We start from the raw sequence: 17,159 nt of genomic DNA, 5'->3' as shown, positions 1-17,159 counted from the left end.
CCATCTCCCCTACATAAATTGTCATTTCTTATAGTAATTAAGTTGAAACCAAGTTACATTTACACTTTTTTGTAGGTTCATCAAATATGTATTTTTTACTCTTGTTTTTGACTCCCTTATGTTGTCATAATTAGATTTTATAATCGGAATCGGTTATCGTTCAGATAATTCATTATTTTTTTATTTAACATAAAATATGACAAGGTGTCAGAGGTAAACTGCACTAACTTCGGGAGGTGATTTCTACAAGATGGGTAAAATTAAAATATTAATAACTTTTTCCGAAATCCCATTGTTTTTTACCTTACAAAAAAATTGTTCCATAGAAGAATTTCTTTTCCATACAAACGATTCAACTTTTTTTCCGCGAAAATTGCTAAAAACTACCTTAACTTTTTAACCACTAAACAAATATACATAAGCAGTTGCCCACGCGGCACATTTTTTGTTTATCCATTTTTTTTCGAATGTTATTTTCAGATCGACCATTTTAGGTAAACAAAATCATAATCTGGATTATTAACTTGCGAAAAATCTTCCTCCAACATCGAAGTATCAATAAACATTCACTTGAGATAAACTGAAATTAAGATAATGCCATAATTGTGTTAATATGAACATACGTAGTGATTTCAACCGAAACAAAGAATCTCTCACATAGCCACGTCTAGCGACGTAACATATAGGCAGAGATGTGCAAAATGGGTACCCAAAACCATTTGAAATGCAAAATGGAAATGGGTCAAAACTTTTCCATTTGAAAATGCAAAATGCAAAATGGTTTTTAGAAAAGCATTTCAAATGCAAAATGCAAAATACCTATTTTCAAAATGCATTGAAAATGCAAAATGGTTTCTCAGGTCAAACAATTAAAATAATTATAGAATTTTTAAACAATTTCGTCATTAATGGACATCAATGTAGAACAAACATATTACATGATGGTAAATCCAAAAACACCACGACTACAGATTATGAAACCACAAAAAATTTGCGCGGGACTAATGTTGCCAACGTAAAAACATAGAAACTGCCATCTAACATTATTAGTAAATTATCTTTCATAGCGAGGTTAAGGACCGACTGATATTTGGGGATTATGAAAAAAAGATGAGTGGAGATAGTAGGAAGAATGTTGCAAAAAAGCATTTAAAATGGAAAATGCATTGAGAAAAGCATTTAAAATGCAAAATGGTTTTTAGAAAAGCATTTAAAATGCAAAATGGAAAATACCCATTTTGCATTTTGCATTTCCATTTGAAATGGATTTATTTGAAATAAAGCACATCTCTGCATATAGGTACCTACTTACTTGTACGAGTCCTTAGGAGGGCTACAGCGCCGACGCTCTGGTTTTAGTTTATATTTCTTTTTTCACTGACTTCACTTAGTTTTGCTTTAGTTGACATTATATTGACGTTTATGCTGTGAAATTATTTTATATTAACTGCGATAAATTTGTAATAATATGAAGGTACACTCACGACAATAGCAAAAAATATGTACAAAAGTACACTTCAATTTAAAAAAAGTTTTAGTAGGTAGTTTTTTTTTTCGTTGTAAATACGGAAACATGGGTAAACACATTACACTCTGAGCACATATATCTTGATTATTTTTTACTTTAGTTTTCAGTTTGGAGTTGGTACATACATGACTCAGCCGACATGATCATATGAATTTCACGCTTATCTTACCATTTTAAAGCTATCAGTGGTCCACGGTGTTGTCTCTATTCCTCCCTTTTTTAATTTTTCGAAACTTGGCATGGCCTTTCTTTGCGCACAGTTCCACAAGCATTAGTTTTCTTGCTATGAAGAAAATAAAATAGTTTTGGGCTGCTATACCAGCTGTCAATCTAAAGATTATGCCCTTTTCCTAAATAATTTTCGATTTTCGAATCAATGTCGTTACGACAGCCCCCGAAACGCCAAGGCACTGATTGTCTGTTATGTCCGTACCTTCAACAAAGTAAATAATAAAGTCTAAAACAAAACCAGTCTTACAATCGCACATAACAAACATTTTTATTACGAAACGGTGACATTTAGAAAATAAATATTGTTTAAAAGCTAATCTACCCTTTAAAAAAATCATGCTTTCGTCAATGCAAAAGTTTTCTTCAGGTACCAATGTCTTTTTGAAGATTTTTCTGGTGTGATCAACTAACATTTTAATTTTATGTAATTTGTCACCAGGGATTTGTGTTCTAGAATCACAGAAGTCTAACATTTTGTTTAAATCTCGCACCGATTCCTTGGTATGGTTTTCCCAAATATGTTATTAGACATCAAGGGATCGGTAGACCAATGCTCTTCTATCGTCAGATGACGATTTCTGGTCATTAACATTGTTAAAGCAAAGTAAATATACATTTCTTTAACCGATGTCACCACCCATCTGTTGAGGCGAGAATGTTCGGATGGTGGTCCCTTTTCGAGAACAGCCAGATAAAATTTGTTGGTCTCTTCAACAATTTTCTCCACCATCTCATTATTTAAAAAATACTCAAAATATTCAACTTCTTCTGAATTATCTGAAAGTAATGTAGACGGGTTAACTCCAGACAAGAAGTCATCAAATTCATAAACAATTGGTATAAAAGGTCCTGTACTCCAATTGTTAACTATTTCTTCAGGAATAACATTTGATGCCTGTTCTGATGAAGTAGGTAGTGGGGTGAGATGGCAAAGTCAAAGGTTCAGCAGAAGAAGTTGATGGCTGAACTGACGGCATTGAGGTATCACTTTTATATTGCCCATCAATAACAATATGTGTCGTCATCGTTTATTTCAAAATCACTATCCGCATCTAACATTGTTTCATATATTTCAATATCAGATAGGCAACGTTTCGACATTTTGAGGGTTGTTAAAAAAAGTTTTTTAAATTCACACGTAACAGGAACGTAATACAAAACACAAACACATAACAAGATATTTTTAAAATCGAATTAGTCACTTTTTAAATAATTACGTACACAACAAAATAAAATAGATTTCAAAGTTGATATCGACGCTCATTTGTGCGCATGTTTCAAAACTGTGACCGACGGCAATCACCGGGCTCTCGGTTTTATTAATTTTATAAGATAAAAAATGAAGTAGTAGATAAAGATTCTCAGAGATATCGCAACACAAATGAATATTCTTATTTTTTAAATAAATTTCGAACGAATACGGTATACCTGTGCTTGGAAAACGAAGTCGAAACTTGAAAATGACTAAAATCAGCCACTGCGTGGTGCGAACGATTTGAAGAAATGACTAAAGTCAGCCGCCGCAGGGAAATAGTTAAATCATTGTAATTTCAAAAAACTTGTGTCTCATATAACTTCTATCATGTAGGCTCAATCGAAGTTACTGCACTTTACCCCCGGACACCTTGTATTATATTTATAGAGTTGAAATATGTATAAGTACTCAGCCGAATATTTGTATTTCGAGGTAATATGATTATCGTGAAGGTGTACCAAAATAATCAGGCAAAATGTATTGAAAATAATTTATTTCCATTTTTTAAATAATGATAAAATAAACACATTTTATGTTACATCACAGATAAATTATGCACATATTAAAAATAATTGATAAAAGCTATGTTACTTGTACTTTGAAAATGGGGTATTTTCCTGTCTCGAAAAAAAATTCGATAGTGAAAGTATTTTATATTATTTTTTATTAATTTAAACTGTGCAATTATCGCGCCGGGCAGCCGTCTTACCAGCCAGTGGCGTTTTCTATGTTATAATGATGTTGTAGCCAGTTGGAACCGTTTCGGAATGTGCGGTTTTAGATCGTTTTTAAAATCAGTAATTATTAACGGAAATATTAAAATCTTCATGTTGTTTAGTACAATTATCAGTAACGGTATACATAGTTTGTGAAAATACCCCATTATGTGGTTATTTCGATACAAAATAATTCTGACTATTTTTATCACTAACGAGAAGTACTAACTGTAAGAAATGCAATGAAAATTGGATAAAATATTTTTTGTGTTAGTTTTATAAATATGTATAATATTATATAATTAAGAAATAAAATGCTACATCCAAGTTTAAGAAATGTCATTGAAAATAGAATTTAAAATAAAATACATAATAAATATATTTATCATAATATGGACGATTTTTAAAATTTTTTATTTTAGAGATTTATTTCTCTATTAATTGCCATTTTTGGCATAAATATTCTAAAAGTCGTTGTGAATTATGTATTATTATAAAAATAGTTTTGTGCAGCACGATAGTCATAAAATCACTAATATATCACGAAAATGCATGCATTCTATGTTCATTCTTCTCCTTTACTTCGAACTCCAACGAAAATGATAGGACAGCTAAATTAGAAACAATCTGTTACAATAAATTGATCGTAGGTGTTCTTTCCTTTTGAATATAAAACTAATAGTTACTTCCGGTAACCGACGTTCTGATCGTAATTAAAAAGATTGTATGTAACAAGATCGTAATTATCATTTGATCGTAAGCGCATTTGGTTGTAATTTACCATTTGATTGTAAATTTCTATTTGATCGTAAACTGTACATTATCACAAAAAAATAAATGATTACATGTAAATTATATCGAATCTTTTTACTTTAACATAGTATAGACACTATTAGGCTGAGGCCAAACGAGCATAATTTTGTGAGTTGTGAGTTGCATTATTTACGCTACATTCGGTTTCATGTAAAGAAAAAATAAATTGGATTACGATCATTTTGTACATGATCATTTATACATGATCATTTTGTACATGATCATTTTGTTTACGATCATTTTATCTTTAACTGTCACTTCCCTGGTTTCTCCCAAGTCTCTAATACTTATTTTTCTTACAGAACAATTTAAAAAGGTGTAACCAGCATAACCGCATTTTTTTACAGTAAAATAAATGTTTCAAAGCTTCTTCGCTCATGATAGACATGCTCATATCATAATATAAACGTAAATGCTTTATTTCTAATATTGAATATATGTTAACGAGGAAAATACTTTTACCAAAACATCCTAAGAAAATTTTATGGTGGCAAGGCAGAAGGCAGCACATCTACATCCACATTGTTTTCCTTTCGTAAATGGGCAGTCTTTCAACTTTCGGCCCCTCATCAATATTACTTTCATTCAAGATTCGTTTTGATTAATAATTGTCACCTTTGCTTCAACATTTAATAAAGTCATCGCAATGATAAACACAAGTGCTAATTTAGAGGTTGGTTTTGACGCTAATTAAAATGAAATAGAATTTACAGTTTATCTATAGTTTACAATAATTCAAGAATCATTAAATTATATTTAAAATCTAACTAGGATTAAAATTTCAGCATAATGCAATGTCACAGGGAGAAAAGTTTCAGAAAAAAAAATTACAATAAATCTACCTAGTATTACATATTTAACTAAGTTTAATTGAAGAATGTACATGGTAAAGCACTCTAGTACTAAATCTAATAATATTTTATGCGTAGATTGTTTTAATAATATAAATATTCTTTGATTTCAAGGCTTTAAAAGTGAATTCTATGATTTCACAGTGAATGTATCAATAAATAATGTATCTATGAATGTACTTAATAAAGAATTCCTTTGACAGCAGGTGAACAATCTAGCGTGTTTGTCTAAACGTAAATCTAATGTTTAAAATTCTTCAGCCAGGTACTTTTAGCACATTAACAGTATTATTTATATTTGAGCATGGGAACATATTTGTATAAAAATAAATAATCTCCAAATATTTTTGAATAAAGAATGAAATTGGCAATATTTTAACAAACACAAATGTTTTTATAGCAAGTCTAAACTAATATTTTAATAATACGTACATTACGATTACAAAATTTTATTTATTTGGAAGTGTGTATTATTATTTATAACGATTTATTTTACGATAAACTCTAAACATTTAATATTGTTAAAATTTTAATACAATAACGTTAATATGTGTAAATGTATTCTTACCTCATCATTTGCTGCTGGAACAGCTGTTACGGAAAAGAGATGGAGATAACTACATAAATATATTATGTGTAGCATTTTGTACGTAAATATTTCAAGTATTGCCTCTTTTGTTTCAAGCACGATAAATTTAATATAAATATGTTGAGTTTGGCGACATTGCTTAGCAGATTTAACAGTATAATAAATATTTATAAATTTATTAATAATTGATGCGGAATGCTTATAGAATGTTTTTCTTAAATATTGGAGGTCTCACGATTAGACGTCCGTATGTATTCTAGAACCGAGGACAGTGTTGGTGCTGGCGTTGCTTTCTTTAGACAGATCGCAAGTGTCCACATTCTCGTCATCAGATTTGGAGGATATGGAGTCCAGGTCTCGGTAGTTGGTAACTCGGTACAGCGGAGCGAGGCTCAGAATTAGTTCTTTGGCATCGCAGCGTCCGAGCTCTTCAAGTTTTGCAAGAAGTGTACCTTGAATATGAATACAAATTGAATATCTACACAGAAAACATCAAATAAAAATTATTGTTAATTATCAAATCAACACTAGATTGGGTGTTTCTTTAATGTATCAGCCGATGAATACCAGAATATCTTTTGGACAGCGCCCATGAGGTGATTTTGCACAAAAACGGCGGTATACAAGTCATCCTTATAATTATTAAAGGAATTTTTCTTATAAAGCTCTGTTGCTTTATAATATGCTCAGTAAAAATATAAAAACTATAGGTTCGTTAAATCTATTCAAGAAAATGGTCCAAAATTCCATATTAGCTGAGAGTGGTGATATTGGATTACCCATATCGTAGCTTCTGTTAAAAATCACCTTAGAAACCCCATATTCGATACAATTCATCTATGTATATATTTTGTTCTTTACTTATTTTATTAAATATAATTGTAAAGCTGCTCATCTCGACACAGAAATTCCCTATTTAGATGAGCAGTGGAGAAAAAAATAAATATTGTTCTGAGATAACGGCATTTAAACATTTCAGTCCTTTGTTGTAAACAAACCCATAGATATAATTTTGAATTGACACACATACAGAAATATAATAAACTTTAATAAAGTGATTTGACAACGATAAAATGACCATAAACGATCATTAAGAGTAAAGGTTGTGGACTCACCGATGTTACAATTAACGGTCATTAATAGATTTTGTGTATGCCAGGATTCTGTTTCGGTGTCAAATGCAGCTATTGAATCTTGACTCACACCTGAAATAATTAATTTAATATTACTCTTTCTGTACTAAGTAGTGTAAATAACGATTTCAAAAGTTTTTCAAATAATATTTGAACCTAACAACACTCATTCACAAAATTTTCATATGACACTCATTCACACCCATCTACTCATAACAACCAGAATGGCCCATTTGTTTTATGCTCAATGGGCATGTTTTATAACAATAAATATTATTATTATTTATAGAGTGGAGACGGTTTATATGTAGTTCCCGTGAGCACTTAGGCCATAGGCCCATTGTGTTATCTCCCATTTTACCTCATTCCTTTAACAGTCACCCGGTCCCTTTTATAAAGTTCACCAGGGTTGTCATTGGATACGTGGCTGGCTATGTTGTCTGGTTCAAAAATTTATCTTCCCAGGTCTCATCTCTCCTCTTCAATCCCCTTTGGTTCCCTAAAGGCCCCACAAGGGAAGAGAGCCTCATCTCTCCTCTTCATTCCCCTTTGGTTCTTTGTTCTCTCCTCTCCTCTCCTCTTTGATTCCCTAAAGGTCCCACGAGGGAAGAGGGTCTCATTTTTACTCTTCACTCCTCCTTGGTTCCCCGAAGGCCCCACGGGGGAAGAGTCTACTCCACATTGGTTCCCTCAATAAATATAATATGTATACCAAATGAATAAATTCATGTGGTTGTATCTTTGTATTTACATTTAAAAATTATTGCACAACACAAAGCAAAGGAGTTGAAGCAGAGGAGTTGACATTGGTGGGATTAGAGATAGAGAATGCTGAAGGTTAGATTAGTTCTAATACGAAGAAATAAAGTATGGTATTACATAAGTACATAATAGATTGAGAGTTACCTAAGGAAACGGCCAACATGCACCAGTGTGCACCGAGATGGTGTGGGGGATCGAGCAGGGCAGATAATCGGGACAGTAAAGAGGGGTTCATGTTCCTCACACTTATCTCCAGACACCATTCCAGCATCTCACTTATAGCGGGGCTATCTGCAAACAAAACAATTTCTACTAAAAATCTGTTACACAAATATTTATTTACATACTCAAAAAATCACAGTAAAATTTTAAAAATATGTATATATTTAAAGAAATATAAATCGTTTCCTCGTTACGATTTTTAAAACTTCTGTTACTGAGCAATAAATGTTTATAATACATAATAACCATCCCCAAATGCCCAATCATATTTCCGTTATCATGGTATTTTGTCTATGTCAGCAAATGTCGGAAAATGACACAATTCAAAGCAAACTACAGTTCATTGAACCGAAGTTACACACTTATAGTTGCAGAGTCACAACCGAAATTAGTATTTTTAATTGGCCACTCGAGCGATAGCTACCCAAATTTGGATAGGTGAGTTATGTGAATTGTAAATTCAATGATTTTTTAAAATTTGTTTATAAAACCTAAAATATGGCATTTTTGTTTTCAATGAGTTTTATTATTCCAATGTATATTTGTTACGTATAAATTTTATGAATTAGCCACCGGTTTCGACACGTCCGTGTCATTAACTAGCTATTTTAAAACTAAATTTTTAAGTGCAGAAATATGGGAGGGAGGAGTCAACATAACGGAGAACATTGTCAATAGAGGTGATTTGCAAGGTGCTATTATTTTATTAACTATATTAATGCTTGAATTAATTTTTTTGTTAATTTCTAATGTTTCTAATGCGCACAAATTAAAATATTTATTAATGTTAGAATGTTTAAACTTAGTTTTATCCCGGTTGAAGCTATGGCCTGTCTCTATCAAATGATTAGCGAAATCGGAGAAATTATTTTTTTTTAAACATAGTTCGTGTTCTCTGATTCTACTTTTGAAATTTCTAGTAGTCATACCTACGTACCGTGCGTCACATTCATTACACTCTAAAGTGTATATCCTATTGTTATCTAATTTATTTGAAACATCCTTGTTATTAATTAAGTTTTTTATTTTAGAATTAGTGTAAAAAGCTGTCGAAATATTAACTGGTAACATGCGGGATATTTTTAAGGATAAGTCGCCTGTATAAAGAAGTTTTTTATATATTAGATTTTTACCAGATTGATTGTTATTATCTCCACTATAAATGTACTTTTTAGTAAATATTTTGGTTTGTTTCTTATTAACTAATCGGTTAATTATGTCAGGTTTATATCCGTTGTTTAGAGCTATTTGTTTTGTAATGTTAATTTCATTATTGAAATTCTCAGTATTTACAGGGACATTAATGGCTCGATGTATCATTGAGTTGAAGGAGGCGAGTTTATGGGACAAAGGATGAAGTGAAATAGAAGGTATAACACAGTCAGTGTTTGTAGGTTTTCTATAGATGTTAAAAACACACTTATTATTATCTAAACTGATGTTTAAGTCTAAAAAATTTAAATTGTTATTATCGTTATGTTCCAGTGTAAATTTTATATTTTGGTGAATGTTATTAATAAAAGTGAGAAAATTGTCTAATTGTCTGTTTCTACCTGTCCAAATTACAAAAATTTCAACAACATCTGTTATTTATTATTTACAATATTGTATTTTTTGTAAATCTCTCATGCCACGGGTACAGAACCCTTAGTTTTTAAAAATATTTTTTATTATTATTATAATTTTAAGTGAAAATCTGTTATTGGATTTTATCTTTATTATTTAGTTTATTCTTATATATGTAAATGATCTGTTGATTTTCCCAAAAAAAAAAAAATAACAAAAAACATATCTATACCAAACAAATACATTAGCTAAAAGGTAAAGTCCACATTCGAATAGTTTGTTTTCAAAGGAATCCATAAATATTTCAGCAAACAAAGGAGAAGCGGGATTTCCCATTGGGAGACCATTATGCTGTTTATATAATTTATCATTAAAGGTGAAGTAGTTTTGATTCATACAAATTTCTAAGAAAGTGGAAATTTCCTTCACAATGGTTCGATCTAAATGGGAATTATTTAAAATGTTTACAATTAGGTTTTTACATTCATTAGTGGGAATGCTTGGGAAAATATTAACAACGTCAAAGGACACTAATTTACTGTTGCTAGGTATGTCTAAGTATTTGATTTTATTTATTAACTCCAAACTGTTTTTAATTGAGCAATGTGATCTGAATAAATTATTAGATTTGAATAAAGATACAAATTTAGAATATATATTATAGTTGGGGCTAGAATATGCAGGAAAAACAGGTCTAATGAGAATATTTGGTTTGTGAATTTTCGCTAAACCATATAGTTTAGGAGGCTGTGGATTAGTTAATACTAGATGATTATATTTAGGTTCACCACCATAGTAAAGGGCAGCTTTTGATTGTCTTCTTGAAATTTCTTTGTAGGGTCTTTTGGAAGAGTTGAAAAGTTATCACTTTTTAAAAAATCTTCTACTTTATTAACGTAGTCTATTTTGTTCAAAATCACTAGGTATGGTATTTCCTTTGTCAGCTTTGGTTAGAGTTAAAGTATTTTCTTTATGGTTTTTTTGATGTTGTTTAAGGTTTGTTTTTCAGTATTTTTGGAGGAATTATTGTTTTATTTTTAAGGCGTTTTTGGATGAGTTCAGAAGATTTATGTTTGATGGAATCTGGCCATTTGAAGAGGGCTTGATCCGTGTCAGCAGCAAGTATTTCAAAGTTATGAACTTTGTCATCTTGAATGTTATAGTTAAGTCCTTTGGATAATAAACACGTTTCTTTGACGGATAGTTCATGATCAGACAGATTAATTATTCTTTCATTAAATGTATGATTAGAAAAACTAATTTTATTAGGCAGGGGGTTCAAACATCCATCTAGTTTTTTGGAGGCGAGAATAAGGTTTTTTAGTTTCTTTTGTAAGGTAATTTTCTTTTTGAAAGCAACTTCACTAGCACAATTTCTTACTTTGTCATTGAACAAATCCCATTCTACAGGGTGTAAAGTGTTCACAAGTTCAGTATGTAAAACTTTTAACAAGGTTTGTATGTTGTCTCTGATAAATACAAAATTAAAAAAATATATAAATACAAAAAATTCTAAAATATGGGTTAAACAATAGAATCTATGTGGATTTGTTGGCCTTAAACCATAGTAAACAATGCTCATAAGAACAGTAAGAACGAGTAATAATGTAGTAAATTTTGAAAATTAATATTGATTTATGAGATATGAGAGATCCTTCTTGTATCTACATTACATACATCAGCCACCTCTGCATATGGACTCCTCCTATGTGTCTTCAAAATCCTTATTGTTGAGGAGAGCAGTTTAAAGTTTATTTTGATCACACTGCTTAGAGGAGTTACTATAAAACAGTGTGAAAAAATCTGTTTACATATTTTTATAATTTTTTTTTGTTAACTCCCACATAAAATTTGTACAGTTTCCAAACTAGACACATTGAAAACTCTAAATTACCATTTTGTGGGTTACGATAGTTTACATAGGAGTCGATACGTATTACTAACTGCATGCAAACTAGATACACGAGAGTATCTAAATAACAGATATCATTGATACATTTGATGGAGTAGTAAATCAGGGTTGTCTGTAATATCTAATTTAACACAACAGACCAAAGGAATGATAGAATTGAAGTGGAACAATTTTCTCATCCCATTACTCTGCCAAGAAAAATTCAACTTACCAAAGCAGATTAGACTCTGCAAGGATTCCTTTTTGTTGGTATTAGGGTTTGTCAGGACTAAGGAGCTTATGGCAGAAGTCTCTTCATTTTGTCCCTCCAGCATTTTGGTAACAATATGACTTCCCGTCCAGCAGTACGGCTCTTCACAGTGAGTTCGCAGCTGGTGGGTTGACATCACCGAGCATTCTAGATTCAGCCCTGGAGCTGTCCGACTCATGGCCTGAAACAAAAAGTATATATTATTAGTCATTTAATTGGATTGCAGGCCTTGCTCAGGAGATGGATAGTCAATGGACCAATCTCATCTCATTAAGTAGTATAAAACTATCCTAAAATCTTCGATTATATATCTGGCCTGATGATGGACACTGTAATGCTATCCGAAACTTTGGCTAAAGGAAGAGGTAGTGCAACATGGCATAATAATTGTTTTTAAATTGTCAGAAATACATAGCAGTTCAAAGCACCGAAACGAGAAGCGATTAGAGAGGCCTCGTCCATCAGTGGATAGATTAACTGATATAAAAATGGTCTTATTAAACGAAGTGGGTATGGAAATGTTAAGATGGTAACTATACAAAATCCGGATTTTCAAAACCAGTGAGAAATTGACACTTACGGCTTGTCATTCTTTTTTCGCAGGCAGCTCAATGGGAAAATAATCAATAAACAAACTATTTGTTAAATCCATACATTTAGCAACGTGACCAACTGCAAAGGTAATGAATGTTATTTTAAAATGATTCGTTCCTGTTAATCAGAATAGATTTATTGGAACTTGTAAAGATTATTTGATAGTAAAAAAAATAAAAGATAAATATTGTTGGTACTTAATGAAAATATCGTCTAACCTGATGAATACAGTGAAGAACCTTCTCCAGGTGCAGGAAGCAGATGTGGGCTGAACCCGGAGACCCCCGGACCCGGAGATCAAGGAACTCACTGCCCGGGGAGCCGTCCAGGGTCAACAGACACTCCGTGTTCAGCCAGCTGATCTTGGAGCCGTGCCACCACTGGTACAGGTCGCAGTCATTGCCCCAATCTCCGATGCTGTCGCAGACTCTTAAAGATTCAATGTCGTCACGTAGTTGCACCTTCAAAACAAGTCAATTATTATTTCTCATTTATGTACTATGTATTGCAAAATTACCCTGCTAAAGCTTAATATGAATTAATAGAGTGAGATAACGGGCGTGGTTTCACTGAACTAGGTCCAGTACAGTAGCGAACCGTTAGAATTTTTAATGGCTATCCTTTTCATAAACGGTGCTACATTTTTTGTTCAATTAGTGTGAATTCCATTGGCCTCAAATTTTCATCATATCACTGGCCACATCCCAACTTAGTTGGCATTATTTATATGGCCCCAATCAACATTAAAATAACTTTCGTTTGTTTTAACCATTCGTACAGCCTTCAGACCCTAATGATCCAATATAAATATGTGGTTTTGAAACTCACCTTATTTCATAATATGCAAGGACTGTCCAAGAATTAGGGACCTTTATTATGTGTGTCGTTGCTTATCCAGAATATATAATGTGAGATATCGCGCTTATTTCTCGCCAGCGCCGTCGCATCTGCTGCCGTAATCTTGAATTTCCCGCCTTTCTTTTTGTAACACCCTTCAGTTGTCTATTGTCACCTTAGCAGTTGGCGTCCTGAGACGCCATCTTGATTCAATTTTGGCGTTTTTTCACCCACGCCGGTCGTGTAATTTTCGTTTGGGATTGTTTTAACGAAAAGAATATCTGTTGCTACCCGCAAATTGTCGTAATTTTTTATGAAAATTAGTGCTAAGTGATAGTGCGAACATTTTTGACAGTTATTAGCGTCTTCATTTTGTGCACGGGGTTAAAATGGCCTCAGACAAGGATCATGTAGAAGATGACGTAACCTCTAAACGACGCGATCGAAAGAGGCGACGCCGTTCAATATCAACAAGTTCGTCGAGCTCGCAATCTAGCGGTTCGGCGTCGCAAAATAGTAGGCGACGCAGGCGCACGAAGAGACGTAAGCGGAATGACAGACATCTGCTCAAAAGATTAGCATGTCAAGTCAAGACCCTGCAAGATTTTGTCATGGACAGGTCAACGCAGGAAGCCACTGTCAGCACGCCAAGTATAGTGGCACCCTCGCATGCATCTGGGAGCGTTTGCTCGTTGTCGCCTGAAAGGCAGTATCAGATGCCCGGTCCCTCTACTGTTCTGAAGGAGTCTGCAGCGCCAAAACCTTCTGCAACACATCTGGGTTTGGTGGAGAATCTCCAACGCTTCAACTCGAGCGAGTGGGCCAATGTCCGCTACGCATCCGCTTTAAAGGAATATGTAGCTGATTCAGGCTTCAAGGAGCTGGAGGTGAACTGCGAGGTGCTGGCATTTGACTCCGCCTCACCAATATTTCCGGCTATGGAAAAGATGCTGGCTGCGGTAACGCATGCCTCATTGAAGCAGAGAGAGTGCCTTCAACAGGCTCTCCAAAAACTCATTAAATGGGGAAGCAGTTCAGAAAGTTCTCTGTCAGGCGAGGCTTTAGAGGAACAACTGGACAGCCTGTTAGGAGAGGACTCCGAGTTTATAAAATGCTCTGACGATATCTTGCAGATAACCTGCGGAAAGCGAGCTGAAATCATTCAGCACAGAAGGGATAAGATTTTGAGCAGCTGTAAGACTGGAGTGGAACGGAAGCTATTCAGCAGAATTCCTCCTTCTTCCACTCATCTTTTTGGGGAAGAAGCACTTTCCGCACAGTTGCAGAAACTGGGTGGTATAACAAAGTGCTTTAGTCCAGTGCGCCTACCTCAGGGTAGCCACTCGGCGCACAACCGCCCTTCAACATCTAAGGAGGTTGTTGCCTTTCCCCCCAAGCAGACATCAAAGGAAAAGATGGCATTTCCCTCGTTTCCCCGGCGGGCAGACCACGGGCGAGACCCCCAGTATTCCTCCCGAGCGAGGGGTAGGGGTAGGGAACAGAAGCGTGGCGCGAGGGGGCAGACCTCTCGTGGCCGCTTCAACAGATGACTATCAACCATTTCGGGCCGGTCAACTACAGGATTATTGGATAGAATGGCGGACCCTAGATGCCCCAGAGACCATCTTACGTATGATAAGGGGATACCGCATACCATTCATCCGAAAGCCCTTGTTGATAAGTCCAAGCCAAGCTCTCGCAAGGAGATTCAAAACAAAAGTAACCCCGGAAATGACACTCGAAATAAGAAAGATGATGAGAGATGGTACATTGGAAAGAGCTGGCGACAATGCCTCCTTCCTATCAACACTTTTTCTGGTTCAAAAGAGCGACGGCTCAAGAAGACCAATCTTCAATTTAAAAGCTCTCAATTTAGATGTAGCTTGGAAAAAGTTTTCTCTGATATCTCACCACAAGGTCCCACACTTTCTTCAAGCCAACGATTGGATGACAAAAATAGACCTCTCACAGGCCTACTTCCACATACCGGTCGCAAAAGCTCACCGTTGCTTTCTGAGATTGTATTACGGAGGCCTTCACTTACAGATGACATGCCTGCCTCAAGGCCTGAGCAGTGCACCACAGGCCTTTGCAGCCATCACAAATTGGATTGCAGAAATCCTGCGGAGACGGGGTATCAGGATCATTGTGTACCTAGACGACTTTCTCCTGGCTCATCAGACCAGAGAGGTCCTCCTCAGTCAAACACGAGAAGCTCTTCAATTATTGGAGCGGTTAGGTTGGTTGGTAAATTTCCAAAAGTGTGTCCGTCAGCCAGCACAGTCAGTGGAATATCTAGGAATTGTTTGGAACCCCCATCTGAATCAGAAGACCTTAACCGAATACAGACGACAAGGTCTTTGGAACTCACTTCAGAGCCTCGTGACAAAGGGAAGATGGACTCTGAAAGAAGCTAAGAGTATTTTAGGAAAGTTGAATTTTGCTACCTTTGTGGTCCCCAGAGGTCGACTCCATACTCGACTGATACAATTACAGTTGCAGTTAATGCTGAAGCTGACCCCTCAGCAGAAATCTCCGATAAAGAAGGAAGTCTTGTCGGAAATGAAATGGTGGATGAACAACTTAGATCATGTTTCAACTCTTCATGTTCCCAGCCCAACACATTTTCTGACCACAGATGCGGCGGATCACGGCTGGGGAGCCCTGATCGACGATGTACCTCTGTCGGGTTGTTGGACAGACAGTCAGAGGGGGGGACATTGCAACATGAAGGAGATGACAGCAATCTTAAATGCCTTAACATCTCTGACTCAGAATTTGAGAAGTTCTTCGTTACTCATTCAATCAGACAACAGGACAGTTGTAGCCTACTTGAGGAACGAGGGAGGCACCAAGTCAATGGGTCTCCTTCATCTGACATTTCAGATTCTCGCGCTTTTGGACAAGCACAGAATCTCTTTACAAGTGCAGTATTTGCCGGGACGCTACAATGGCCTCGCGGATCATCTATCCCGAGGGATGACGTTACCAGAATGGCACATCCTACCCCCAGCGGTAGGAGCTGTCTTTCACAAGTGGGGCAGTCCAGTAGTGGATCTATTCGCTTCTTCGAGGGCTCACGTCGTGGATCAGTATGTCTCGATAGATCCCCACGACAAGAGAGCGATGTTTCACAATGCGTTCAGCAGGAGTTGGCATTTCCCCTTGGCATGGATCTTTCCTCCCCCCTGCTTAATGCTACGAGTGCTGGCACACCTGAACAAGTCGTCAGGGGTGTATATGGTTGTAGCCCCAGATTGGCCAAAAGTGTTTTGGTTACCAGACCTAAAGAAAAGAGCCCTAGACCAACCTCACATAATACCCATGTTGGTCGACAACTTGATAGACTTATCGACAGGACTTCATCCTCAACAGGTCCAGAAGCTCCAACTAAAGGTGTGGAAGATTGGGGGTGGAGTGAAGCATTGAACGATTGGTCACAGCAAGAGAAAGCTCTATTGAATGCGGGTTGGCGCAAATCTACGCTTTCAACTTATCACATGGCATGGAAGAGCTGGAAGGAATGGTGCTCCATTAACAATACCTGTCCTAATACCCCTTCGGGATCTCAGCTGGCACGGTTTTTAGCATACCTAAGAGTGAAAAAAGGCTTGGCTCCCAGTACCATAGCGCTTCACAAGTCTGCAGTGTCGGTTTTGTGTGACCCCAATGGCGATTTGAGGACTAGTAATCATCCCTTGGTCAAGCGAGTGATGAGAGGTATAAGGAATTCTGTAAATGAGAAGCCTAGAGCATTTACTTGGGATCCAGGACTCTTGGTGTCTTGGCTTTGTAAAAATCCTCCAAAGGACCTGACTCTTTTCGAAGCATCTCGTAGATGTGCTGTTATTTTACTACTGGCGTCAGGAAGACGAGTACATGATCTGACCTTGCTACATA

At 35.4% G+C, this 17,159-nt stretch overlaps 1 protein-coding gene across 1 annotated transcript in view; it reads right to left on the bottom strand.

The window, feature by feature from the left end:
• Window positions 1–3,533: 3,533 nt before the first annotated feature.
• LOC149426169 (death-associated protein kinase dapk-1-like) overlaps window positions 3,534–17,159 on the bottom strand; it is a 29,034-nt gene continuing 15,408 nt past the window's right edge. Inside the window, exons 15-19 of the mRNA XM_089635925.1 lie at window positions 12,641–12,883; window positions 11,790–12,009; window positions 8,023–8,169; window positions 7,099–7,188; window positions 3,534–6,435 (exon numbers count right to left, since the gene is read on the bottom strand). Of these exons, the coding sequence (XP_089492051.1) occupies window positions 6,221–6,435; window positions 7,099–7,188; window positions 8,023–8,169; window positions 11,790–12,009; window positions 12,641–12,883 (915 nt within the window). The 3' untranslated portion in view covers window positions 3,534–6,220. The remainder of the gene's footprint in view (window positions 6,436–7,098; window positions 7,189–8,022; window positions 8,170–11,789; window positions 12,010–12,640; window positions 12,884–17,159) is intronic.

Source organism: Hesperophylax consimilis, chromosome 1 (genome assembly GCF_061612785.1).
Source record: "Hesperophylax consimilis isolate HC1 chromosome 1, BYU_Hcon_1.0, whole genome shotgun sequence".
NCBI classification, from domain to species: domain Eukaryota; kingdom Metazoa; phylum Arthropoda; class Insecta; order Trichoptera; family Limnephilidae; genus Hesperophylax; species Hesperophylax consimilis.
This window is presented reverse-complemented; position numbering and strand designations above follow the sequence as displayed.